The 27,697-nt window shown below is 46.2% G+C and overlaps 1 protein-coding gene across 1 annotated transcript; it reads right to left on the reverse strand.

Annotated features, from left to right (window-relative positions):
• Positions 1 to 381: 381 nt before the first annotated feature.
• Positions 382 to 27,697, reverse strand: LOC133359711 (E3 ubiquitin/ISG15 ligase TRIM25-like). The gene is made up of 7 exons (XM_061578231.1): positions 27,140 to 27,697; positions 26,529 to 26,624; positions 24,457 to 24,668; positions 13,841 to 13,862; positions 13,701 to 13,723; positions 3,671 to 3,774; positions 382 to 1,110 (listed from the first exon to the last, which is right to left on the reverse strand). The coding sequence occupies exons 1-7, from the start codon at positions 27,695 to 27,697 to the stop codon at positions 563 to 565; spliced, it is 1,563 nt and encodes a 520-aa protein (XP_061434215.1). The 3' UTR covers positions 382 to 562.

Raw genomic sequence — 27,697 nt, forward strand, 5'->3', positions numbered from 1 at the left:
ACGGGACCGGGACTCTGTGTAACCCAGAGGCGAATGCAGTGTGTGTAGCCAGAGGCATAGGGTCTACACGAGTTAAGGGAAGTGTGTGTAGCCAGAGGCATAGGGTCTACACGAGTTAAGGGAAGTGTGTGTAGCCAGAGGCATAGGGTCTACACGATTTAAGTGGAGTGTATAGTGAGAAGAAGAGAGACCACACGTTGTATTGTGACACGTCAAGATTTAATAAAAGTGTGTTACCCGTCAAGAAGTTCCTGCCGTCATTTCAAATACTTCAACTGCACCCATACACTACAGTCACACTCCTCTGGCAGGGTAAATACATCCACGCTGGCTTCACACACACACAGAGCGGTATTTATTTTATCACCCCCCAGGCCCCCATGAAGGTTGTGAGGATTGTTTTTGCTCAGCTCCCCCGTTGTGATGGAGAGCCACGCAGCCCCTAGCCACTGACAGCCACCAGCCAGCCACGGGCGTGGCGCTGCGCGTGACGGTGACGAGGGTGGCGAGCGCCGTGCGTCGTGGTGGCGTCTGCCCTCTGCGCTGTTCACGTTCACCTCTCTCAGGAAGCACCACTCAGATCCACAATCCTCACTGAGTCACCATCATCCCACCCCACCAGCATCCCAGGGTGTAGAGGCTGAGTGAAGGTTTGGTGAAACGAGTGCAACACTTCCATGGAGTCGGCGCTGTAAAACGACAGCAGCCCCGCGTCCCAGTCCATGTGAACCCCGACTCTCCGCGGAGGCTCCGGCACCGACAGTGAGGTCTCTACCCCGCCATGCCACACTGTGAAGCTGTCGCCAAGTTTCTGTAGACACCAGAAGACGTCACTACCTCCCAGGGCGCACTCAGCACCACTCCCTCTCCGTGGGATCGTCCCGTACGCGACTCCAACCCCACACCACCTCGCGCTCCCCAAGTCCACATCCCAGTAGTGCTGACCCGACGAGAAGCTCTCAGAGCACAGGGCTTGTCGCCAGAAATCAAAGCGGTGTGGGTGATGGGGGCGACCCTGGGAGACATCGCTCAGCGTCGCCGTCCTGAGATCTGAGGAAATCTGGAGGAGGTCGTAGGCTGAGTTTGTGTCCAGAGTCGGTGAGCGTCCATCTGTTAGTAATAGTGCACACATACTAATATTAGTTAGTATTAGTATACATATACTAATATTCGTTACCATTTGTGTACATATACTAATATTAGTTAGTATTAGTGTACACTAACTAATATTCGTTAGTATTAGTGTACAAATATGAAAATTCGTTAGTATTAGTGTACATATACTAATATTCGTTAGTATTATTGTACGTAACTATATTCGTTAGTATTAGTGTACACATACTAATATTAGTTTTTATTAGTGTACACTCACTAATATTCGTTAGTATTAGTGTACACATACTAATATTCGTTAGTATTAGTGTACATATACTAATATTCGTTAGTATTAGTGTACACATACTAATATTAGTTATTATCAGTGTACACTCACTAATATTCGTTAGTATTAGTGTACACACACTAATATTCGTTAGTATTAGTGTACACTCACTAATATTCGTTAGTATTAGTGTACATATACTAATATTCGTTAGTATTATTGTACGTAACTATATTCGTTAGTATTAGTGTACACATACTAATATTAGTTTTTATTAGTGTACACTCACTAATATTCGTTAGTATTAGTGTACACATACTAATATTCGTTAGTATTAGTGTACATATACTAATATTCGTTAGTATTAGTGTACACATACTAATATTAGTTATTATCAATGTACACTCACTAATATTCGTTAGTATTAGTGTACACACACTAATATTCGTTAGTATTAGTGTACACTCACTAATATTCGTTAGTATTAGTCTACACATACTAATAATAGTTATTATCAGTGTACACACACTAATATTCGTTAGTATTAGTGTACACTCACTAATATTCGTTAGTATTAGTGTACACATACTAATATTCGTTAGTATTAGTGTACACTCACTAATATTCGTTAGTATTAGTGTACACATACTAATATTTGCTCTTATCTATGTATACATATACTGTTAATCACTCGTGAATAATAATAATTAGTGAATAATAAATAATAACTTATAAAAGTACTACACTAACATGACCATGTGTGTGTGTGCAGTGGCAGTGAACAGTCGTGATGATGCCAGCACCACGATGTTGACGCCACACTCACAGCGTCTCTCTACAAACACCACGCCTGTACCACAGCCACCACAGCCTCGCACACTCTCACATCCACACACAGACATTGTGTGTCACAGCCTGGCACACTCTCACATCCACACACACATTGTGTGTCACAGCCTCGCACACTCTCACATCCAAACACAGACATTGTGTGTCACAGCCTCGCACACTCTCACACCCACGCACAGACATTGTGTGTCACAGCCTCGCACACTCTCACATCCACGCACAGACATTGTGTGTCACAGCCTCGCACACTCTCACAGCCACACACAGACATTGTGTGTCACAGCCTCACACACTCTTACATCCAAACACAGACATTGTGTGTCACAGCCTCGCACACTCTCACACCCACACACAGACATTGTGTGTCACAGCCTCGCACACTCTCACATCCACGCACAGACATTGTGTCACAGCCTCGCACACTCTCACATCCACACACACACATTGTGTGTCACAGCCTCGCACACTCTCACAGCCACACACATACATTGTGTGTTACAGCCTCGTACACTCTCACATCCACGCACATACATTGTGTGTCACATCCTTGCACACTCTAACATCCACACACACACATTGTGTGTCACAGCCTCGCACACTCTCACACCCACACACATATATTGTGTGTCACAGCCTCGCACACTCTCACATCCAAACACAGACAGTGTGTGTCACAGCCTCGCACAATCTCACATCCACACACACACACATTGTGTGTCACAGCGTCGCACTCTCTCACACCCACACACAGACATTTTGTGTCACTCCACTGCTGGGTGAGCGCCTCCCCATGCCGTGCGCGTCCTGGGGGGGGGGGGTTATTTGACCATACTTCACCGCTCTCATCAATGCTCGATGGTGGGGATTGTGAACGTAGAAGCGTAGAGGTACAGTACAACAATGGTTCACGCTGCACTGCCCTCTGCCGGTGTGATGTGTAAACATTCGAAACGAGGGAAACAAAGACGGCCGGGCGTGGGGCTGGCCACCCACCCCCTCGTGTGCCGTGCCGGCCTTCATAGGTGCTGCTGATCGCTAACAGCACTTGCCCCAGTACCCAGCAGTATGCTTTAGTAGAATATTTGAAACTGTTAAACAAATTTTATTTCACCAGGTAGATCCCACCGATTCATGTCGCTCTCTTTCAGAGTCTGCGTCTCTCTCCCCGTGGTGGCGTGGATTTCTCCCTGGCTCCTCACGTTTTTTCCTCCACGTTTAGAATCAATTTGCTTTCAGAGGATTTGGCTGCTGCCATAAATATCCACGTGATGAGCCAATTCGCAGAGCTGTCATTTGTAATAGGTCGCTTCCGAGAAAAGAGCGACATGGTTCAGTGGGTTAATTACCTGGTTAAACATAATGAAATATTGATGAAAGTGGGGACCACAGAAGTGCAGTGTAACAGAGCGGGACACGTGAGTGCAAGACAGAGGAACTCACAAGCGAAATGCAGGAATCTGTTCACGACCCTTTCAAGGGAGAGGCTCGTGGTGGCGTCCAGTGAAGTGGGAGGTGGGGGTGCAGATTCCTTTGGGATCTCTCTCCTGGGACAACCAACAGCATCACATACAACCTCGTATAACCACAGCATTGGAACACTCAGCATCCATAGCACACACAACCCGTGTCTCATACACAGTCAGTGTCTCACACACAGTCTGTGTCTCACACACAGCCCGTGTCTCACACACAGCCCGTGTCTCATACACAGCCCGTGTCTCACACACAGCCAGTGTCTCACGCACAGTCAGTGTCTCACACACAGTCAGTGTCTCACACACAGCCCGTGTCTCACACACAGCCCGTGTCTCACACACAGCCCGTGTCTCACACACAGCCAGTGTCTCACACACAGCCCATGTCTCACACACAACCCGTGTCTCATACACAGTCAGTGTCTCACACACAGTCTGTGTCTCACACACAGCCCGTGTCTCACACACAGCCCGTGTCTCACGCACAGTTAGTGTCTCACACACAGTCAGTGTCTCACACACAGCCCGTGTCTCACACACAGCCCGTGTCTCACACACAGCCCGTGTCTCACACACAGCCAGTGTCTCACACACAGCCCGTGTCTCACGCACAGCCCATGTCTCACACACAGCCCGTGTCTCACACACAGCAGGTGTCTCACACACAGTCAGTGTCTCACGCACAGCCCGTGTCTCACACACAGCCCGTGTCTCACACACAGTCAGTGTCTCACACACAGCCAGTGTCTCACACACAGCCAGTGTCTCACTCACAGCCCGTGTCTCACTCACAGTCAGTATCTCACGTACAGTCAGTGTCTCACTCACAGCCCGTGTCTCACTCACAGTCGGTGTCTGACGCACAGCCAGTGTCTCACGCACAGCCCGTGTCTCATTCACAGTAAGTGTCTCACGCACAGTCAGTGTCTCACACACAGTCAGTGTCTCACACACAGCCCGTGTCTCACACACAGCCCGTGTCTCACACACAGCCCGTGTCTCACACAGCCAGTGTCTCACACACAGCCAGTGTCTCAGATAGCCAGTGTCTTACTTACAGCCAGTGTCTAACGCACAGAGACCCTGTGTCTAACACACACATTTTGTGTTTCGATGTAAAGCTTTCGTGACTGCAGGGATTCATCTTCTTGGTTCTTTCGGTAAAGTCACGTAGAAGGGAAGTAATAAAATAATAAAAATAAAACATAATAAAATAATTCTCACGACGTTTCGGCCACAACGCAAGCAGCCGTCCTCAGGTGAAGAATGAAACACCACCAAGCTTGGAGCGTATATTTAAGCTGGGTTGGAGGGGGGGAGGTGAGAAGAAGAGCACCTAGACAAAATAATTTGCATATCAAGAGGAATTTAGCATATGGAAAATGCGTAGGAGTTGGGCGGGGGGGTTTCAAATTAATATTATGCCCGTGCATTATGCAGGATTAGCAGCATCAAAGGGAGGGGGAAGGGGGGTAGCATTAACAAAGGAAAGGAATGTTAATAGTATGTAGCTGCAGTTGCTAAACAACCACGTAAAAAACTAAAGTATAAACTACATAAACAACTAAAGTATAAACTACATAGCATCATCAGTATACTTACTATACTCTACACTAGATGGCGGCGCGTATACATGCAGCGGCTCCTCTCTCTCCCATCAGATCGGTGTTTTTATGTTTTTTGTGTTATCCATCTACGTGCATTTGTTCGTCATCATCACGTCGATTAAACGTAAGGCGCACATACTCTCGCGAATTTCTGCTCGCCATCGGCAGAACCACACTCATGGATATAAACCCAGCAGATGCGGAAGAGCTACGCGACTGCGGTCTGCTCCAGAGGCCTGCTCTACCACCGACCCCTACTACTGCAACCAGCCTACAGTGGAAGCGCCACAGGCGGTGTATGAGGAAGCAGAAGAGGGGAAAGCGCGGAGGTATCGAGGCTAGGCGAGCGGCTAGCCCTCACCGGCCGGCTATCCCTACCATCACACTGGCCAACGTACGCTCGCTGGAAAACAAACTGGACTATATCCGCCTTCTTCGTACAACTTCCAGGACTGTGAGTGAGTGCTGTGTCCTTGTGTTTGTGGAGACATGGCTTAACGACAGCGTCCCGGACCATGCCATTCAGCTAGCCGGGCTAACATGTTACCGGGCGGACAGAGCGCTCGTCGAGGGGGGGAAGACTCGCGGCGGGGGACTCTGTGTTTACATCACCGATGCCTGGTGCCGCGACGCTGTTGTGGTCTGCCAACACTGCTCATCATCGGTGGAGTTTATGGTAATTAAATGCCGGCCATTCTACCTGCCGAGGGAATTTAGTGCCATATTGCTGGTGGCACTATACATCCCCCCTGGCTCCGAAAACAACAGGAACGAGGCACTGTATGAACTCCATCAGCACATCGGTGACCAGCAGACAGCCGACCCAGATGCCTTCCTCATTCTGGCTGGGGATTTCAACCATGCCAACCCCAAGATCGTGTTTCCACAACTCCAGGGACACATCAACTTTCCCACACGAGGAAACAATATCCTGGACAATGTCTACACTACACACAAAGGTGCCTACAAAGCCCGTCCCCTCCCCCACCTTGGGGCCTCAGATCACACCACTGTTCTGCTAACGTCAGCGTACAGGCCGCTGGTTAAAGTCACCAAACCAGTTATAAAGCAGATATGCGTGTGGCCTGAGGGGTCTTCAGAGGCACTCCAGGACTGCTTCTCCACCACCGACTGGAACATGTTCAGAAAGGCAGCCACCTACAACAACACCGTAGACCTCCAGGAGTACACGGAGACCGTCACTTCCTACATGAGGAAGTGCATGGAGGATGTCACGGTCACCAGAACCATCTCCATTCGGGCCAACCAGAAGCCATGGCTGACAGGGGAAGTCCACAGGCTCCTGAGGGCTCGGAACACCGCCTTCAAAGCTGGCGAGGAGATGGGCCTGAAGACAGCCAGGGCCAACCTGTCGCGAGGCATCAGATTGGCCAAGAGGCAGTACTCCAGGAGGATCGCCGACCGCTTCAATGACAGCAGAGACACCAGGAACCTGTGGCGAGGGATGCAGACCATCACGGACTATAAACCCTCTCCGCAGACCTGTGACAGCTCCACCTCTCTGCTGAAGCAGCTGAAGGACTTCTTCGCTCGCTTTGAGGCAGACAACAGCACCCCAGCACAGAAGACTCCACCACCTCCCGGTGATCAGGTGCTGACGCTATCCCCAGATAGCGTGAGGAGATCCCTCAGAAGGACGAACCCAAGGAAAGCCCAGGGCCCTGACAACATTCCGGGTCGTGTCCTGAGAGACTGTGCGGAGGAGCTCACAGATGTCTTCACCGACATCTTTAACACCTCGCTGAGACAGGCTGTTGTACCCACGTGCCTCAAAGCTACCACCATCATCCCGGTCCCGAAGAAGTCATCTCCCTCCTGCCACAATGACAACCGCCCGGTCGCACTCACTCCCATCCTTATGAAGTGCTTCGAGCGGCTAGTCCTACAACACATCAAGTCTGTCTTTCCCCCCGCCCTGGACCCTTTCCAGTTTGCGTATCGGTCTAACCGCTCAACCGATGACGCCATCTCCGCTACCCTCCACTCAGCTCTCACCCATCTGGAGACTAAAGACTCCTACGTCAGAATGCTGTTCATCGACTTTAGCTCAGCATTCAACACAATCATTCCCCAGCAGCTCATCAACAAACTAGACCACCTGGGGCTCAACACCTCCCTGTGCAACTGGCTATTGGACTTCCTGATAGGGAGACCACAGGCAGTTCGAGTTGGCAGCAACACCTCCAGCACCATCACACTGAACACAGGGGTCCCCCAAGGATGTGTGCTGAGTCCCCTCCTCTTCACTTTGCTGACCCACGACTGCACATCATCATTCAGCTCCAACCTCTTCATTAAGTTTGCGGATGACACAACTGTGGTGGGTGCCATCAAAAACGGTGATGAGACAAAATACAGGAGTGAGGTGAGCAGGCTGGCCACGTGGTGCAAGGACAACAATCTGGACCTGAATGTTGAGAAGACGAAGGAGATTGTCGTGGACTTCAGGAGAGTGCACACCCAGCATACTCCGCTAACCATCAACGGTGCTGCAGTGGAGAGGGTGAGATGCACCAAGTTCCTGGGTGTGCACATCTCTGAAGACCTGTCGTGGAGTCACAACACTGCATCACTGGCCAAAAAAGCCCAACAGCGCCTGTATTTTCTCCGCAAACTGAGAAGAGCAGGAGCCCCGCCCCCCATCATGCAGACGTTCTACAGAGGCACGGTTGAGAGCATCTTGACGAGCTGCATCACCGTGTGGTACGGCACCTGCACCGTGTCCTGCCGCAAGACTGCAGCGCATAGTGAGAGCAGCTGAGAGGATCATTGGTGTCTCTCTCCCCCCTCTTCTGGACATTTATAACATCCGCATCACCAGCAAAGCAATCAAGATTGCAGGTGATCCCACCCACCCATCTCACAGCCTCTTCAGCCTGCTGCCGTCAGGGAGGAGACTGCGGAGTCTTCCAGCCAGGACCAGCAGGCTCAAAGACAGTTTCTTTCACCAGGCTGTCAGGAGACTCAACTCCCTCCCTGCTCTACCATCACTCCCCTCCTCTGCCCACCCACCCCCCTTTGCCCCCTGACCCCATCCCCCACAAACACATTCACTCGTACATCCTGATCTCTGGACTGCACATTGCACTACATCGCACTACCACACTGGTTTAAATATCTTATTTCTTTAAATACTTTATTTAAATAATATTTTACATTTTAAAAATTCTTGACTGTTGTTTATTTTAAGTTTATTACATTTTTGATTATTTATCTTGTGTTGATCGCCGATTGTTTATTGTTTATTTATGTCTGTTAATTGTGATTAATTTTTTAATTGCTTGGTTGCACCGTGGGATCAAGAGAGAGGACTGTAATTTCATCTGTGTTGTATGTTATGCATGTAACACACTTGACAATAAAGTGACTAAGACTTTAAGACTTAAGAATAAGCTGAGTTACTGACAGTAAGTAATACATTACAATTCTACGTCGTAAAAATAATATAATATGCTTCCATCTAAACTTTGTTCTCTTACATCACACGAGTCTACACCGTACTATATACTGCCATAGACAAACCCAACATTAAATTATATACTGTATTGCTATAAACCACCCTATACCATATACATTTTAATATAACACTATGTATTATTCTACCCACCCTAATGTGTATCACACTGCTATATGTTTACTATACAATTACGATACTTTATATTACTTTGTACATTGTATTAAGCATATAAATGTTATACTATTTGTTATTATACACTGTACCATTGACCGTCGTGTCAATGGGTGAGTCGTGGGGGGGAAACTTGCAGCGGAGCAAAGAATCCATTCCCTGCGGAGAATACAATGCCAGTGAGTGGAACGCGGTCTGAAAGTCACCGTAAACGTGAACACAATCAGTTAAGATCCGAAATGGTTTATTACGTCCTTCCAATGATTGCTAAGCCAGAATCCATCTTCTCGGTTGAAATTGTCTCTGTGTTTGTATATGTGGATCGCCTCATGAACGAATCTCTCATGATAGCCAGATGGCTTGCAGAGAACCTCTGTCTTGGAGAAGTCAATGTCATGTGAGCCCACTGAGTTGTAACAGTGGTCTGCCACGGCTGAGGTGTTTGTCCTACCGTGTTTCAGGTCTGCTTTATGTTCACGGATGCAGTCCGAGACATGTCGTTTGGTTTCTCCAATGTAACTGCTACCACAGAGGCAACTTAGTTTGTAGACGCCAGGGTACTGTATGTCTGGAACCACAACTTTTACAGACGGGACCAGATCACGGATTTTATGTACTGTGTTGAATCGGACCTGGATCTTGTGTTTAATCAGGATTTTGGAGATCTTTTTTGTGACCCCAGCAATGTAGGGTAAGGTGATGGTCTTGAAAGGCTCCTCAACAGGATCCTTCTTGATGGTTGGAGTGATGGCTTTGCGGATTGTGTAGTCGGAGTAACCATTAGCCTTAAAAGCTTGGCGTACGTGTTTGAGTTCACTGGCAATGTGTTCCTGGTCGGAGATGCATTGGGCTCTATGGTATAGAGTCTTGATGAGGGAATTCTTCTGGGATGGATGGTGGTGGGAATCCGGTTTTAGGTAAGCATCCGTATGGGTGGCTTTCCTGTAGACAGAGTGGCTCATTGAACCATCAGGTCTCCTTTTAATTAGGACATCCAAAAAGGGTAGCTTGCCATCTTTTTCGACTTCCATGGTGAATCTGATGGCTGGGTGTATGGAATTGATGTGGTCGAGAAATTGGTCTAGAGCAGGTCGGCCATGTGGCCAGATGACAAAAGTGTCGTCTACGTACCTCTTCCATAAGGTCGAGCGTAGAGTGGCAGTCTGGATGGCGTCAGTCTCAAATTTCTCCATGAAGATGTTGGCTACAACCGGAGATAGGGGGGAGCCCATTGGGGTTCCCTCAGTGTGCTTTTAGAAAGTTCCATTCCAGGTGAAGTATGTATTGGTTAAGCAGTGTCTCACCAGGGGGGGTACCCCAGCATTCAGTCCTTGATGAACCAAGTCTTCAATGATTGCGATGGTGTCAGGTACAGGAACTTTGGTGAATAAGGAAACCACATCAAAACTGACAAGCAGGTCATCTGGGGACAGGGCAATCCCCTTGATTATCGATACCAGGTCAGTAGAGTTTAGTACCGCAGAGGTGGTTTTTCCAGTGAAAGGCCGTAGGATTTCAGACATAAAACGAGCCAATTTATAGGTGGGGGAGTTGATAGTAGAGACAATGGGACGAAGAGGTGTATCTTCTTTATGTATCTTTGGCAAGCCGTATAATCTTGGTGGCCTGGCTGCAGAAGGTTTCAACGAGAACTGTTTGGTCTGATCAATTAATGCGGTTGAATCAGAAATGATTTGCTTGGTTTTAGAGACGAGGCTGTTGGTGGGGTCTCTTTTTATTTTTGTATCGCTGCCATCGTTGAGTAGTTCTTGGAATTTTGTTGTTGTATTCTGTTTTGTCCATGATGACAGTGGCATTGCCTTTGTCGGCTGAGAGGATGACAATGTCATCCCTCTTTTTTAATTGAGCTAATTCAAAACGCTCATCTTTGCTGATGTTGCTAGCTGGCATCTTAGCGTTTTTGAGGGTTGCAGAGATTTCAGATCTTGCTACGTCTGCAGCAATGTGACTCAGGCCCTTGAGGGCCGATGTGACTCAGGCCCTTGAGGGCCTGAGTCACATCGCTGCAGACGTAGCAAGATCTGAAATCTCTGCAATCCTCAAAAACGCTAAGATGCCAGCTAGCAACATCAGCAAAGATGAGCGTTTTGAATTAGCTCAATTAAAAAAGAGGGATGACATTGTCATCCTCTCAGCCGACATAGGCAATGCCACTGTCATCATGGACAAAACAGAATACAACAACAAAATCCGAGAACTACTCAACGATGGCAGCTATACAAAAATAAAAAGAGACCCCACCAACAGCCTCGTCTCTAAAACCAAGCAAATCATTTCTGATTCAACCGCATTAATTGATCAGACCAAACAGTTCTCGTTGAAACCTTCTGCAGCCAGGCCACCAAGATTATACGGCTTGCCAAAGATACATAAAGAAGATACACCTCTTCGTCCCATTGTCTCTACTATCAACTCCCCCACCTATAAATTGGCTCTTTTTTGTCTGAAATCCTACGGCCTTTCACTGGAAAAACCACCTCTGTGGTACTAAACTCTACTGACCTGGTATCGACAATCAATGGGATTGCCCTGTCCCCAGATGACCTGCTTGTCAGTTTTGATGTGGTTTCCTTATTCACCAAAGTTCCTGTACCTGACACCATCGCAATCATTGAAGACTTGGTTCATCAAGGACTGAATGCTGGGGTACCCCCCCTGGTGAAACACTGCTTAACCAATACATACTTCACCTGGAATGGAACTTTCTACAAGCAAACTGAGGGCACCCCAATGGGCTCCCCCCTATCTCCGGTTGTAGCCAACATCTTCATGGAGAAATTTGAGACTGACGCCATCCAGACTGCCACTCTACGCCCGACCTTATGGAAGAGGTACGTAGACGACACTTTTGTCATCTGGCCACATGGCCGACCTGCTCTAGACCAATTTCTCGACCACATCAATTCCATACACCCAGCCATCAGATTCACCATGGAAGTCGAAAAAGATGGCAAGCTACCATTTTTGGATGTCCTAATTAAAAGGAGACCTGATTGTTCAATGAGCCACTCTGTCTACAGGAAAGCCACCCATACGGATGCTTACCTAAAACCGGATTCCCACCACCATCCATCCCAGAAGAATTCCCTCATCAAGACTCTATACCATAGAGCCCAATGCATCTCCGACCAGGAACACATTGCCAGTGAACTCAAACACGTACGCCAAGCTCTTAAGGCTAATGGTTACTCCGACTACACAATCCGCAAAGCCATCACTCCAACCATCAAGAAGGATCCTGTTGAGGAGCCTTTCAAGACCATCACCTTACCCTACATTGCTGGGGTCACAAAAAAGATCTCCAAAATCCTGATTAAACACAAGATCCAGGTCCGATTCAACACAGTACATAAAATCCGTGATCTGGTCCCGTCTGTAAAAGATGTGGTTCCAGACATACAGTACCCTGGCGTCTACAAACTAAGTTGCCTCTGTGGTAGCAGTTACATTGGAGAAACCAAACAACATGTCTCGGACCGCATCCGTGAACATAAAGCAGACCTGAAACACGGTAGGACAAACACCTCAGCCGTGGCAGACCACTGTTACAACTCAGTGGGCTCACATGACATTGACTTCTCCAAGACAGAGGTCCTCTGCAAGCCATCTGGCTATCATGAGAGATTCGTTCATGAGGCGATCCACATATACAAACACAGAGACAATTTCAACCGAGAAGATGGATTCTGGCTTAGCAATCATTGGAAGGACGTAATAAACCATTTCGGATCTTAACTGATTGTGTTCACGTTTACGGTGACTTTCAGACCGCGTTCCACTCACTGCCTTGTATTCTCCGCAGGGAATGGATTCTTTGCTCCGCTGCAAGTTTCCCCCCCACGACTCACCCATTGACACGACGGTCAATGGTACAGTGTATAATAACAAATAGTATAACATTTATATGCTTAATACAATGTACAAAGTAATATATAGTATCGTAATTGTATAGTAAGCATATAGCAGTGTGATACACATTAGGGTGGGTAGAATAATACATAGTGTTATATTAAAATGTATAAGGTATAGGGTAGTTTATAGCAATACAGTTTGTAATTTAATGTTGGGTTTGTCTATGGCAGTATATAGTACGGTGTAGACTCGTGTGATGTAAGAGAACAAAGTTTAGATGGAAGCATATTATATAATTTTTACGACGTAGAATTGTAATGTATTACTTACTGTCAGTAACTCAGCTTATTGTAGAGTATAGTAAGTATACTGATGATGCTATGTAGTTTATACTTTAGTTGTTTATGTAGTTTATACTTTAGTTTTTTACGTGGTTGTTTAGCAACTGCAGCTACATACTTTTAACATTCCTTTCCTTTGTTAATGCTACCCCCCTTCCCCCTCCCTTTGATGCTGCTAATCCTGCATAATGCACGGGCATAATATTAATTTGAACCCCCCCCGCCCACCTCCTACGCATTTTCCATATGCTAAATTCCTCTTGATATGCAAATTATTTTGTCTAGGCGCTCTTCTTCTCACCTCCCCCCCTCCAACCCAGCTTAAATATACGCTCCAAGCTTGGTGGTGTTTCATTCTTCACCTGAGGACGGCTGCTTGCGTTGTGGCCGATACGTCGTCAGAATTATTTTATTATGTTTTATTTTTATTATTGTATTACTTCCCTTCTACGTGACTTTACCGAAAGAACCAAGAAGACATTTTGTGTTGTGAGTGTTTAACCATGAGACGTTAAGGATCTGTACCTGCACGTCTCCTCCAGGTGCCCCTATGGAAGAGAGAGAGATCATGAGTGAAGTCTCTACCCTTGGACCATGAGCCCTTCTGCCAATGCCCTCCCTGTTGTTCTGGACACTGTTGACGTCTCTACAGAGTCTCTCCCCACCTGCAGGAAGGTGAGCGAGTCCCTCTGTTGTGTATGTACCCCCTTTTTATTTTTTTTAATATTATTTTTTTTTTTAAGAATTATTCTGCCAACATAGATAATATCGTTTTTTTTAATAGACGCGGCCACGTGGGAACGAACACGCCCCCACACTTCCACAGAGGCCCCCACACTACCACAGATGTGCGCACACCTCATTTCAAAGGAAAGAGGACATGAAAGGGGGGGCACTAAGGTAATAAAAACTCCCCTAAATTCACACAAGAGGAACAAGGGAGGGGGGGGGGAATTGCAGGCGGGGGGGGGGGGGGGGTCAGCAGGACATCGTTTAGTTAAAAAAACCAAAACCAGACACGGAGGAAGAGATAATTATATTCTTAACAAAGAAACAGCATTGACGACAAAAAGCACAGATGGGTCTTTGAACCATGTTAAATACACAAGTTACCAACTTAACCATAAAGATTAAGCAAACAGTATCCATCCTCACTCCAATTGAAAACCAGACAAAAATTGCACCAGAATCGCGACCCATCATTGTTAATTAAGTACTGACATTATTTACCTTTAAAGAATATCTACACGGCCGGGCCGAAGCATCAAAGAATAATTATGGCATCTATTTCGCTCCAAAACAAATTCCTAGCCGGGATATCAGATCAAATAATCACAAGAAGTCAAATAATAAGTACGGAATTAAAGTAGAAGAGGAATCAAGGGCGGAGAAGGCTCTCAAAATTAACCAAACACAACACCCATGGGAAGCGAGCAACACGGCCGCCTTTGTCTTTCCGAGAGGATCTCCACACACAGGCACCAAGCCAGGAAATGACACCCATAAAGGTTGGGGCAAGGGCTCATAGGAAATTAACACACGCCTTCGAATAAATAAGCGCATGCGCCGGATGCTCCCACCATGGAAACAACCGCCTTTGTCTCCCCACAACACGGACAGCAAAAATTGCACACGCGAGGAAATAACATTTCCATGAGAGATCGGGTCACGATGAAACATCGTGAACACTGTTTCGGCATAACTATGCAGATGGAACCAAGCAGCAAATAAGTTGCATTTCAACTTCCAAACCAAACCAACTTAAGCTGTGTGAGACAAAGGATGTGATCCCAGAGCAAGGGAGGGAATAATTAAGCTCGCTTAACGCGTGGGTTTTCGCGACAAATATTATTCAGTAACAAAACATGGATTCGAATGTTTTTTTTTATAACTCGACGCGAATCATCGGTCTGGCTAATGGATAACTTCGGCGGCGCCGTCACGAGGCCCCCACCCCCACCCCTTTCTTCCAGAACGACGCACATCTGTGTCTTCAAAGCTAATAAACACACGGACAAACACGCACGCGAAACACACGGACGGACACACACACGGACGCAGATGGTTCAGCCCACAGGAGGGTTTTATGACACAGCTTTTGAACAACTCGGGAAGCCGAGTGGAATTTTCCGATATAAACCGAAGGAAAATCCATACAAAGCATATCATCCGGGCCACGAGCTCCAACGCAGATCATCCGGGCTAAGGCCCCACCAGAGTTCTCCAGGGCGACAACCATCTCTCCTCGTCGCCGCCAACGAAGAAGCTCCTGTCATTCAGAATGACGAGGGTCGCGGAGAAGCGACGCGTAGCTACAAGCCGAGGTCTGCACCACCTGAGAAGAATCGCTACCCTGAGTCGCAGAGCTGCGAGTGAAGCCAACAAAGACGCCAACGTCCACCCTGCCACGAACGAAGCATCGCTCCTCGTCAGAGTGACGACCAGCGAACAACCCGCAGGAAAGGCGGAGATCGCTGAACGAGCGCCAACTTGCGCCACCGTGCGCCACCGTGCGCCACCAAGCGACAACGAGCGACACCCAGATCGACCAGCATCAACCCAAACCGACTCGTCATCCCGCCGTGGAGAAAAAGAGTCAAAGTCTTCTGAACGAGCGCCGCCGCTCACCTCACAGCGGAGAAAGTCTCAGCTGCCGCTCGCACAGACAGCAGAGGTCGTATCGCTCCCCACATACAGACTCAAGAAAACACAGAGAAAATCTTGTCAAACCAGTTTCCTTTGTCCCAGAATCTCGCCGAAGAATTAATTAAAACAGAGCCAGATTCGCTCTCGCGCCCACACGCCCTCACCCACCATTGTATCAAACATTCCGTTAAGAGGATTTTTATACTTGCCGATGAATCTATTGACATATACTTTCGCCTCTTGGGTATAATAAGTGCTATATTACCGCCATAGGAAGTGTGTCATGCTTGTTTTCAAACTCGACCAGTCGCCGATTGTGATCGATACATGGGCGAACTAATGAGATGCCTGGTAGGAAAAGTAGAGGTTACAATTGATAGAAGTGTTTTTAGTCATTCAGTTCGTTAAATGCATAAGTGTTTATTCATTCATTTTAGTCAAATGCATAAGAGTTTCGTTATTCATATTGCATAATTGCATAATTTCACAAATGCATAAGTCTTCTTGTTTCTTTCGGTAAAGTCACGTAGAAGGGAAGTAATAAAATAATAAAAATAAAACATAATAAAACAATTCTCACGACGTTTCGGCTACAACGCAAGCAGCCGTCTTCAGGTGAAGAATGAGACACTACCAAACTAGGAGCTTATATATAAGCTGCATTGGGGGTTGAAGAGCGCCTTAACAAAAAGAATGTGCATGTGAAGAGGGATTTAGCATATTCATGGAAAATGCGTAGGCGTTGGGCGGGGGGGTGTCAAAGTCATATTATGCCCATGCATTATGCAGGATCAGCAGCAACCAAGGGGGGTGCAGGGATTAGCAGTAACAAAGGAAAGGAATGTTAATGATATGTAGCTGCAGTTACTCAACAACCACGTAGAAAACTAAAGTATAAACTACATAAAAAACTAAAGTATAAACTGCATCGCACCATCAGTATACTTACTATACTCTATAATAAGCTGAGTTACTAACAGCAAGTAATACATTACAATTTTACCTCGTAAAAATTCTATAATATGCTTCCATCTAAACCTTATTCTCTTACATCACACGAGCATATACCGTACTATATACTGCCATAGATAAACCCAACATTAAATTATATACTGTATTGCTGTAAACCAACCTATATCTTATACATTTAATATCACACTATGTATTATTCTACACACCCTAATGTGTATCGAAATGGTTTATTACGTCCTTCCAATGATTGCTGAGCCAGAATCCATCTTCTCGGTTAAAGTTGTCTCTGTGTTTGTATATGTGGATCGCCTCATGAACGAATCTCTCATGATAGCCAGATGGCTTGCAGAGAACCTCTGTCTTGGAGAAGTCAATATCATGTGAGCCCACTGAGTTGTAACAGTGATCTGCCACGGCTGAGGTGTTAGTCCTACCGTGTTTCAGGTCAGCTTTATGTTCACGGATGCGGTCCGGTTTTGTTAAGGCGCTCTTCAACCCCCAATGCAGCTTATATATAAGCTCCTAGTTTGGTAGTGTCTCATTCTTCACCTGAAGACGGCTGCTTGCGTTGTAGCCGAAACGTCGTGAGAATTGTTTTATTATGTTTTATTTTTATTATTTTATTACTTCCCTTCTACGTGACTTTACCGAAAGAAACAAGAAGATGAATCCCTGCAGTCACGAAAGCTTTAAATCAAAATTTAAATGCATAAGTGTTTATTCATTCATTTTAGTCAAATGCATAAGAGTTTCGTTATTCATATTGCATAATTGCATAATTTCACAAATGCATAAGTGTTTATTCATTCATTTTAGTCAAATGCATAAGAGTTTCGTTATTCATATTGCATAATTGCATAATTTCGCAACTGCATAAGTTTTGTCGTTCATATTAGTTAATTGCATAATCTTGCCCATGAATTATTGACGCATGTTTGACCTGCATGATAGAATGTCACGTGTTTGTTAGAATAAAATTGTTAACACAGAAGCATATTGAGTGTTCTTTCCAAGTCCATGCAAAACCATCTTATTCATAAGAGCTGTATCCTGTGATGAGATATGAACTGGTGACCTAAAATATTATAACACACACTAGGATAATCGGTAAATGAATCGATGATAATCGTGTTATCCTGATTGATATAACCCTGGATAAACGAAACCAAGCCTAATTAACATAACTACACACATTAACATAATCGCAAGCTTCCGCATAAAGTGCTACGATTATCATAATTTATGCATATAATCACACGCACTATCATAATTTACGCATATTAATACACACATTAACATAATTAATGCGATTTGCGCATTTTTCGGAAAATTATTAATTTTTATTATTTTCATCAAAATTTCATATCCCAACACATACAACATAATGGGTGGCGTCGTCCGGGATCTCTCGCAGACAGTGTTTTGCATGGATGATGGAATGAATCACTTCGTGTTAACCAGAATATCAGGATCGAACATTGCATGGTAATTGTGAACGGGCGGAAAACTAAAAAACGCCCTCTAAGGTTAAAACCCAGAATAGCAGGTTAAAACAGAGACAGTGGAATTAAGATAATACCGTATCAAACCAATTGCATCCTGTGATAAATGGTGTTAGAGGTACGCACTCTGAATCGGAAAATAACAGATAGCTCGAGTCAAATTGACTACACTCTGTGAGATAATTGTTTTATATGCACTCTGAAAGGGAATGTCAAAGTAACTCCCGCCACACCTTGAGATGCTGGGATTAAGAATAATTTTTGAATGGGTTACGGGATACGGGGAGCTCGTATTTAAACGTACCGACCAATCTGTTACAAAGCAGTACAGTCAGAGAGACATATGGGAAGGGAGCTGTATCGATAACACGAACACACCTCGGGGGAAACTAATTGACTGGATAAAATGTAACGAAGGCGAACACGATGCAAAAACTGCAGAGAAGGCAGGACAGGACTCATGCCTTCTCACACAGGCATACAGACAGGGATTGTGGAATGAGGGAAAATTTGGAAAGGAAACGGGAGAGAAATCAGTGCTCGCGACACCAGCGAAACTCACAGACGTGGATCCACAGAATAAATATGGAAGTGACATTAAATCACACTCTTGGGTACGTGGACAGAGTCCAGGGATTGATCGCACAAAAATTATGGATATCGAACAAAAAATCCTTGACAAAGGGAAACCCTCACAATTCGAGAGAAGGGATGGAGAGATACATATGCAAACAAAAACATGTGAGACTGACAACTTCACAGATAGAGGGAGGAAAAATGTTAAAGTAAAGTCGACAGGACATGCTCCACTAAGGGCAGAGGCAAAAACTGAAGGGAAATGGCAACACGAGCGACACGGCACTGGGCGCGCACACAGAAAATACACACCACTTAAACACAAGCGACACAGCACAGACCAAAGTGACAGATTGCCTGATGATAACTTGTTTGATGATGACGCTGTCGGCAATCAACTTTCGGAATACCTATTCACCAGTAAAACCCTTAAATTGATGGACAAGGCTCTAGTCAGAATTCCCGATTTTGACCCCCACAATAAGACTATGGATATCCACACACATATCGCAACAGTAAAAGAGGAGGCAATGATTAGAGGGCTGAGGAGACGGGATGAAAAAGCGAGTTTGTTGAAACGGACCTTACATAAAGAATCTATTCCATGGGTAAAGTCACTACCACACAAGGTTAGAAATGATTTTAAACAATTGAGCCTGGCAGTGATTCGGAAGTTTGGAGAATATTCGACACTCACTGAGGGGTTTTATGCTGTAAAATCGATGACCCAGGGCATGGACCAAGATCCACGTGACTACCTCGTCCAATTTAAAAGAGCGTATTACGCAGGCGATGTGAATCAATACCACGAAGGGGATAAAATGTTCAAAATTATGTTTTTTGAATCCTTGAGCCCAGAGATTACAGAAAGGGTGAGGATGGTTTTGAATCCAGAAACCGCATCCTTACGCCGCATAGAGAGCAAGGCGTACATGGCATGGTTATACAGAGCTAAGAATCATAATTCGGATCCAGAACACAGGGAGAGGGATGAGGAACCCAGCCTCTCAGAGAGGAATAAAAATCACCGAGCAGTCCCACAATGCAGGACGGAGCAGAAACGCACGCACACATGGCAAAATAACCCAGAGAGAGGGTCGCACGAGAATGAGAGCGGCACAAAGCCGAACATTCAGGAGAATCGCAGGAGGGGGAGGTTCAGAATAGAACCATACCAACACCCCATGCCACGACACACACAAGATCAAAATTACCCACAAAGATGGCGAGGTAACAATCCAGGAAAAATTTGGCACCCAAATGGGAGAAATACTGGGCTAAAAATGTACGAGAATCGCAGGAGGGAGAGGTTCAGAGCAGAACCATATCAACACCCCATCCCACGACACACGCAAGGTTCAAATTACGCACAGAGATGGGAAGATAACCACCTAGCGGGAAGGTGTTACACAGACCGCGGAGGTATGGATGCGAACATTCAGGAGAATCGCAGGATGGGAGGTCAAACACAATCGATCCAATTCCGACCAATTCCTCCACCGGCTATACCAGGAGGGAATAGAGGAATAACACAGAATGCGGTCCAAATACGTGATGAACCATCCACAGTGATTGAGAGCGGGCAGCCCATACGCGCCACGCACGCTGAAGTTTTGTTAAACCCTGAGCTCATTGGGAAATACAGGGCGGGCAAAAACGTGGACAGTGCTCCCGTAAATGACGCGCGGATCGAATACAAGGACAGGGTTGCATTGAAGCGTGATCGGACAGTACAAAAACAGACAGCAGGGACACACCCTGAGGAGCGCAGGCATGAGCCTTTGAATGGAAAATATCCAAGGGAAACCAAAAATTATGTGGATCGGAGTGCTAAAATGGAGACGAATGTCCATGACGTATCGGGAATGGTGTTGAAATCCAACACACTTGTAAAAACAAAGAGGGCAACATTACGAGGGACAGAATTAAATCGACACACTGACTCGGCAAATGTGCATGTAATCGCAGAGAGAGCGAATGCCTCGAACCAAGTGTCAAAGTGGGTCGTGTGCGCGAATTCTGGTTATGTGCAGCACAATTTTTCACCACACACTCCCACGACGCGAGAGAGTGAGAGAGGAAACTACAAAAACGAACCCGAAAACCGTGATCGAATTATCAAAGTGATAAGTGGTAAACGAGGCAACATGAGGAAGGTAACGCATACATGCGTTCGAAACCGCTACCTAGCGTTTCCCAGGATTTAACAAAAACAAAAATGAATGTTCGTCAGAGTTATGATGTATGAGAACCGATGTAAACGCAATATCGATGTTAACGTGTTGTTATTTTCTTTGCTTATTTCAGATGTAACCAGGTTAAGATTGTAATACGTGCACGCGCGTCGTAAGAAATAACCGCCGAGAGTAAGGGCGGCTGATGGGACTCATGACATAAAAAGGGGGCATTACTTTGTTTGAAAATTCGCCAGTGGCCAAATCGACCCCTGATAATTTTCAAACGGGCGGACTGTTGTGTATGTACCCCCTTTTTATTTTTTTTAATATTATTTTTTTTTTTAAGAATTATTCTGCCAACATAGATAATATCGTTTTTTTTAATAGACGCGGCCACGTGGGAACGAACACGCCCCCACACTTCCACAGAGGCCCCCACATTACCACAGATGTGCGCACACCTCATTTCAAAGGAAAGAGGACATGAAAGGGGGGGCACTAAGGTAATAAAAACTCCCCTAAATTCACACAAGAGGAACAAGGGAGGGGGGGGGGGGGAATTGCAGGCGGGGGGGGGGGGGTCAGCAGGACATCGTTTTGTTAAAAAAACCAGAACCAGACACGGAGGAAGAGATAATTATATTCTTAACAAAGAAACAGCATTGACGACAAAAAGCACAGATGGGTCTTTGAACCATGTTAAATACACAAGTTACCAACTTAACCATAAAGATTAAGCAAACAGTATCCATCCTCACTCCAATTGAAAACCAGACAAAAATTGCACCAGAATCGCGACCCATCATTGTTAATTAAGTACTGACATTATTTACCTTTAAAGAATATCTACACGGCCGGGCCGAAGCATCAAAGAATAATTATGGCATCTATTTCGCTCCAAAACAAATTCCTAGCCGGGATATCAGATCAAATAATCACAAGAAGTCAAATAATAAGTACGGAATTAAAGTAGAAGAGGAATCAAGGGCGGAGAAGGCTCTCAAAATTAACCAAACACAACACCCATGGGAAGCGAGCAACACGGCCGCCTTTGTCTTTCCGAGAGGATCTCCACACACAGGCACCAAGCCAGGAAATGACACCCATAAAGGTTGGGGCAAGGGCTCATAGGAAATTAACACACGCCTTCGAATAAATAAGCGCATGCGCCGGATGCTCCCACCATGGAAACAACCGCCTTTGTCTCCCCACAACACGGACAGCAAAAATTGCACACGCGAGGAAATAACATTTCCATGAGAGATCGGGTCACGATGAAACATCGTGAACACTGTTTCGGCATAACTATGCAGATGGAACCAAGCAGCAAATAAGTTGCATTTCAACTTCCAAACCAAACCAACTTAAGCTGTGTGAGACAAAGGATGTGATCCCAGAGCAAGGGAGGGAATAATTAAGCTCGCTTAACGCGTGGGTTTTCGCGACAAATATTATTCAGTAACAAAACATGGATTCGAATGTTTTTTTTTATAACTCGACGCGAATCATCGGTCTGGCTAATGGATAACTTCGGCGGCGCCGTCACGAGGCCCCCACCCCCACCCCTTTCTTCCAGAACGACGCACATCTGTGTCTTCAAAGCTAATAAACACACGGACAAACACGCACGCGAAACACACGGACGGACACACACACGGACGCAGATGGTTCAGCCCACAGGAGGGTTTTATGACACAGCTTTTGAACAACTCGGGAAGCCGAGTGGAATTTTCCGATATAAACCAAAGGAAAATCCATACAAAGCATATCATCCGGGCCACGAGCTCCAACGCAGATCATCCGGGCTAAGGCCCCACCAGAGTTCTCCAGGGCGACAACCATCTCTCCTCGTCGCCGCCAACGAAGAAGCTCCTGTCATTCAGAATGACGAGGGTCGCGGAGTAGCGACGCGTAGCTACAAGCCGAGGTCTGCACCACCTGAGAAGAATCGCTACCCTGAGTCGCAGAGCTGCGAGTGAAGCCAACAAAGACGCCAACGTCCACCCTGCCACGAACGAAGCATCGCTCCTCGTCAGAGTGACGACCAGCGAACAACCCGCAGGAAAGGCGGAGATCGCTGAACGAGCGCCAACTTGCGCCACCGTGCGCCACCAAGCGACAACGAGCGACACCCAGATCGACCAGCATCAACCCAAACCGACACGTCATCCCGCCGTGGAGAAAAAGAGTCAAAGTCTTCTGAACGAGCGCCGCCGCTCACCTCACAGCGGAGAAAGTCTTAGCTGCCGCTCGCACAGACAGCAGAGGTCGTATCGCTCCCCACATACAGACTCAAGAAAACACAGAGAAAATCTTGTCAAACCAGTTTCCTTTGTCCCAGAATCTCGCCGAAGAATTAATTAAAACAGAGCCAGATTCGCTCTCGCGCCCACACGCCCTCACCCACCATTGTATCAAACATTCCGTTAAGAGGATTTTTATACTTGCCGATGAATCTATTGACATATACTTTCGCCTCTTGGGTATAATAAGTGCTATATTACCGCCATAGGAAGTGTGTCATGCTTGTTTTCAAACTCGACCAGTCGCCGATTGTGATCGATACATGGGCGAACTAATGAGATGCCTGGTAGGAAAAGTAGAGGTTACAATTGATAGAAGTGTTTTTAGTCATTCAGTTCGTTAAATGCATAAGTGTTTATTCATTCATTTTAGTCAAATGCATAAGAGTTTCGTTATTCATATTGCATAATTGCATAATTTCACAAATGCATAAGTGTTTATTCATTCATTTTAGTCAAATGCATAAGAGTTTCGTTATTCATATTGCATAATTGCATAATTTCACAAATGCATAAGTGTTTATTCATTCATTTTAGTCAAATGCATAAGAGTTTCGTTATTCATATTGCATAATTGCATAATTTCGCAACTGCATAAGTTTTGTCGTTCATATTAGTTAATTGCATAATCTTGCCCATGAATTATTGACGCATGTTTGACCTGCATGATAGAATGTCACGTGTTTGTTAGAATAAAATTGTTAACACAGAAGCATATTGAGTGTTCTTTCCAAGTCCATGCAAAACCATCTTATTCATAAGAGCTGTATCCTGTGATGAGATATGAACTGGTGACCTAAAATATTATAACACACACTAGGATAATCGGTAAATGAATCGATGATAATCGTGTTATCCTGATTGATATAACCCTGGATAAACGAAACCAAGCCTAATTAACATAACTACACACATTAACATAATCGCAAGCTTCCGCATAAATTGCTACGATTATCATAATTTATGCATATAATCACACGCATTATCATAATTTACGCATATTAATACACACATTAACATAATTAATGCGATTTGCGCATTTTTCGGAAAATTATTAATTTTTATTATTTTCATCAAAATTTCATAATTCCAACACATACAACACCTCTCGTGCTGCAGATTGCGCAGGCGAGCGGCCGCCGCCTGGAGCTTGCCTATTTCCCGCTTGTGACGAGCGATGTAATTCTTGATCCGGGACAGCAGCTCGCCGTCCTTCACGGCCACGCGATGGAGAGCCTCCCGCTCGTCCTCATCCAGAGCCTTCATTAGGCAGGCAAACTTGCCCGTGATGCGACCCCTGATCCCGGCCACTGATACCTGAGGAGACGAGGGGACCACGGTTTGCTCCCTGAGCCATGAGCCACTCCGTTTGTGCATGTGGGGGCCGCGGTGGCTAGGAGATGGTGACTCCCTCGCCTGGTATCAGCAGGTCGGGGTTTTGATCCCGACCCTGACGCCTGTATATTTAGAATTTATCTCTGTAGTCGTATGGATTTTCCGTGGGTCTTCCGGTTGTTGCCTCCACATTTAGAATCAACGTCGCGCGTTTAGAGTATTTGGCTACTATCAATTTCAACATTACAATCAGCCACTTTGTTGAGCTATCATTTGTAATAGCCGGGTCGTTTCTGAAAAAAAGAACTACATAGCTCAGTGGAGCCTTTCCTGGTAAAATAAGAAAAAATAGTTTAGTCTATGGGTCTCTTTGTATCTCTGTGCCCCTATACGTATATATCTATGGGTCTCCATAGGTCTCTACGTATCTCTATGGGTCTCTTTGTATCTCTATGTGTTCCTATGTATCTCTATGGGTCTCTATAGGTCCCTGTGTATCTCAAGGCGTTTAGATTATTTGGCTTCTGCTGTCAATTTCCACGTGATGATAATGGTAGCCATTTTGTTGATCTGTAATTTGTGATTGCCTCGTAACTTCTGAAAAAGAGCCTTACAGCTAAGTGGGCCTTACCTAATAAAATTATAAAACAATATTCCCTAGTGGTGAATCATGCCTCAGTGACGAGGCGCCCATGGGACTGAGTCGATCCATGCCAAGGGGGCAAGAGGGGTGCCGCTCTTTTCTTGTTTCTACATTAGAGGGTGCTGGGGTCGTGGATGTTGAGACTCGGGCACTCGGAGTGGGGTGGAGGCCCCCTTGTGGGACCGACGAGATGTGGCGAGATGTTAACTACCTCGCCTGGTGTACAGGGGGTCGTGGGTTCGATCACGACCCTGATGCCTGCGTGGATTTTTCTCCGGTTTTTCCCTCAACATTTAGAATGGGCGTAATCCAAGTCGGGTTTTCCCACGAGTCCGACTTGGGTTTAGAGTCCAAGGCATTCGTTATCTGCTGTGAAGAACCCACAGAGCACAAAATTGTCTCCGGGTTCAAGCAATCGTTTAAAGTACAGTATTTAGAGTATGTTGCTACTATTAATTTCCACCTGATAAGCCATTTCATTGACCTATCATTTGTGATATTCAGGTTCATTCTGAAAAAGAGCTACATGGCTCAGTGGGGCCTTACTTGGTAAAATAAAAATAGTTTAGTCTATGGGTCTCTATTCATCTCAATGTGTCCCTCTGTATCTCTATGTATCCCTGTGTATCTCTATGGGTCTCTAGGTATTTCTATGGGTCTGCTATATTTTTCTGCGTGATGTTGTCAGCCACTTTGTTGAGCTTCTATTATTTGTGACAGCCAGCGTAGCTTCTGAAAAAATCTACATAGCTCAGTGGTGCCTTATTTGGTAAAATAAAAATAGTTGTAGTTTAAATAAACTCCAGTGACGCGATTAGGGACGGCGTGAGGTGCAGCTATGCGGTGTTCGTGCCTCTGCGTCCGTGCCGGTGCACGACCTCCTGTGCAGCGCAACAGCTGCACCACAGATCCACGCAGACAATCCGTGGCACTCTCTATACTTTTTTTCCCACAGGATGGTAAGACGCGATGCTGAGTAACTCGACTTTTCGGCAGACTCACTGATGCGGCTATCAAATGCTGTAAACGTGCAACCCCCTTGTAGTTGATGTTGAGTTTGATAGTGAATTATTTAGTGATAGTAAGAGGAGTCAAAGTTATGAAGCTGCACGAAGTTCGCTTGAATTAATTTTGACCTCCACGACTTCCACGCTGGGTTGAGGTCACGGGGGTCAAAGAGCCAGACCCGGATACGGTACCTGGGCCTTCTTGCGAGCGGCCTCCATCCTCTTCATGCACTTCTTCGCTTTCTTCATTTTATTCTCCACCGCTCGCGTCTCTTCCCCTAAGCGCGTCTGCAGTGAAAAAAGAGACGTCGCCTGGGGAAGACTCCATCCCTCTGAGCCACCCCTCACACCGCCCTTCTCTCCACACTGACCCCTCCACAGGGAAGGCCCTCGTCTCCACGCTGCCTCTCTATGGCGATTGAGATGGGGGGAATGGGGAGTGGGCAAGCTGATGCCTCGTTGTAGCAGCAGCCAGTGGGAGCCGTGCTGGCTTGGTGTCTCTACCGACTCGGACCCAAGAGCCCATGTGCCCACAGATGTCTAGTTTATAAGATAAAACTAATATAATTTTCTATCTGGTGGCAGTGACAATGGTCTCAAATATCTATCCACTGAATTCCGTTATATGGCATTTAGTTTTAGTGAGAGCCTGGTATGCAACCAGGAGCTGATCCGAACAGGCAGGGACAGATAAAAAGAGAGAGAGCATGAACACACAATTACGTTTTTTTCATCAGATGTTGTGCAGCCCAGTGACAGAATTGGACCGTTCATGTTGTGGTGTCTCACTCTGAGGGCCTCACCTGCCGTGTCTCGTGCTTGTCCTGTAGCTTCAGAACCTTGTGTCCTGTGTGTTCTCCTGCGATGGTGCAAGTTGAGCAGACCAGGCTGTTGTCTACTGTGCAGTAGAATTCCAGCTCTCTGCTGTGCTCCCGATACCGTCGCTCATCCACGTTCGCGATGGGAGCCACCAGGACGTGGTCACTCAACCTGGGATTCTCCAAGTGAGGCTTCAAGTGTGTCGCACAGAAGGACATCTCACATCTCATGCAGGTCTTCACTGCAGGAGTGTGGCCACCATTGCAGTTGTCACACACGACAGCCGCGGCCATCTCATCTCCAACTCTGAGCTGCTCCACCAGGTTGGCGAGGGCCACGTTCCTCTTCAGCTGGGGTCGCACAAGGAAGGTCGCTCGGCACTGCGGGCAGCTGAAGCTGCTCGTCGTCTCCCAGGCGGCCTCCAGGCACCGCAGGCAGAACGAGTGTCCGCAGCTCAGCGTGGAGGGGCAGACGAACGTCTCCAGGCAGATGGAGCAGCGCAGCACCCTATCCACACTCTCACTGGGAGTCGCGCTCGCCAT

Source organism: Lethenteron reissneri, chromosome 65 (genome assembly GCF_015708825.2).
Source record: "Lethenteron reissneri isolate LAM-NWPU_2019-01 chromosome 65, ASM1570882v1, whole genome shotgun sequence".
NCBI classification, from domain to species: domain Eukaryota; kingdom Metazoa; phylum Chordata; class Hyperoartia; order Petromyzontiformes; family Petromyzontidae; genus Lethenteron; species Lethenteron reissneri.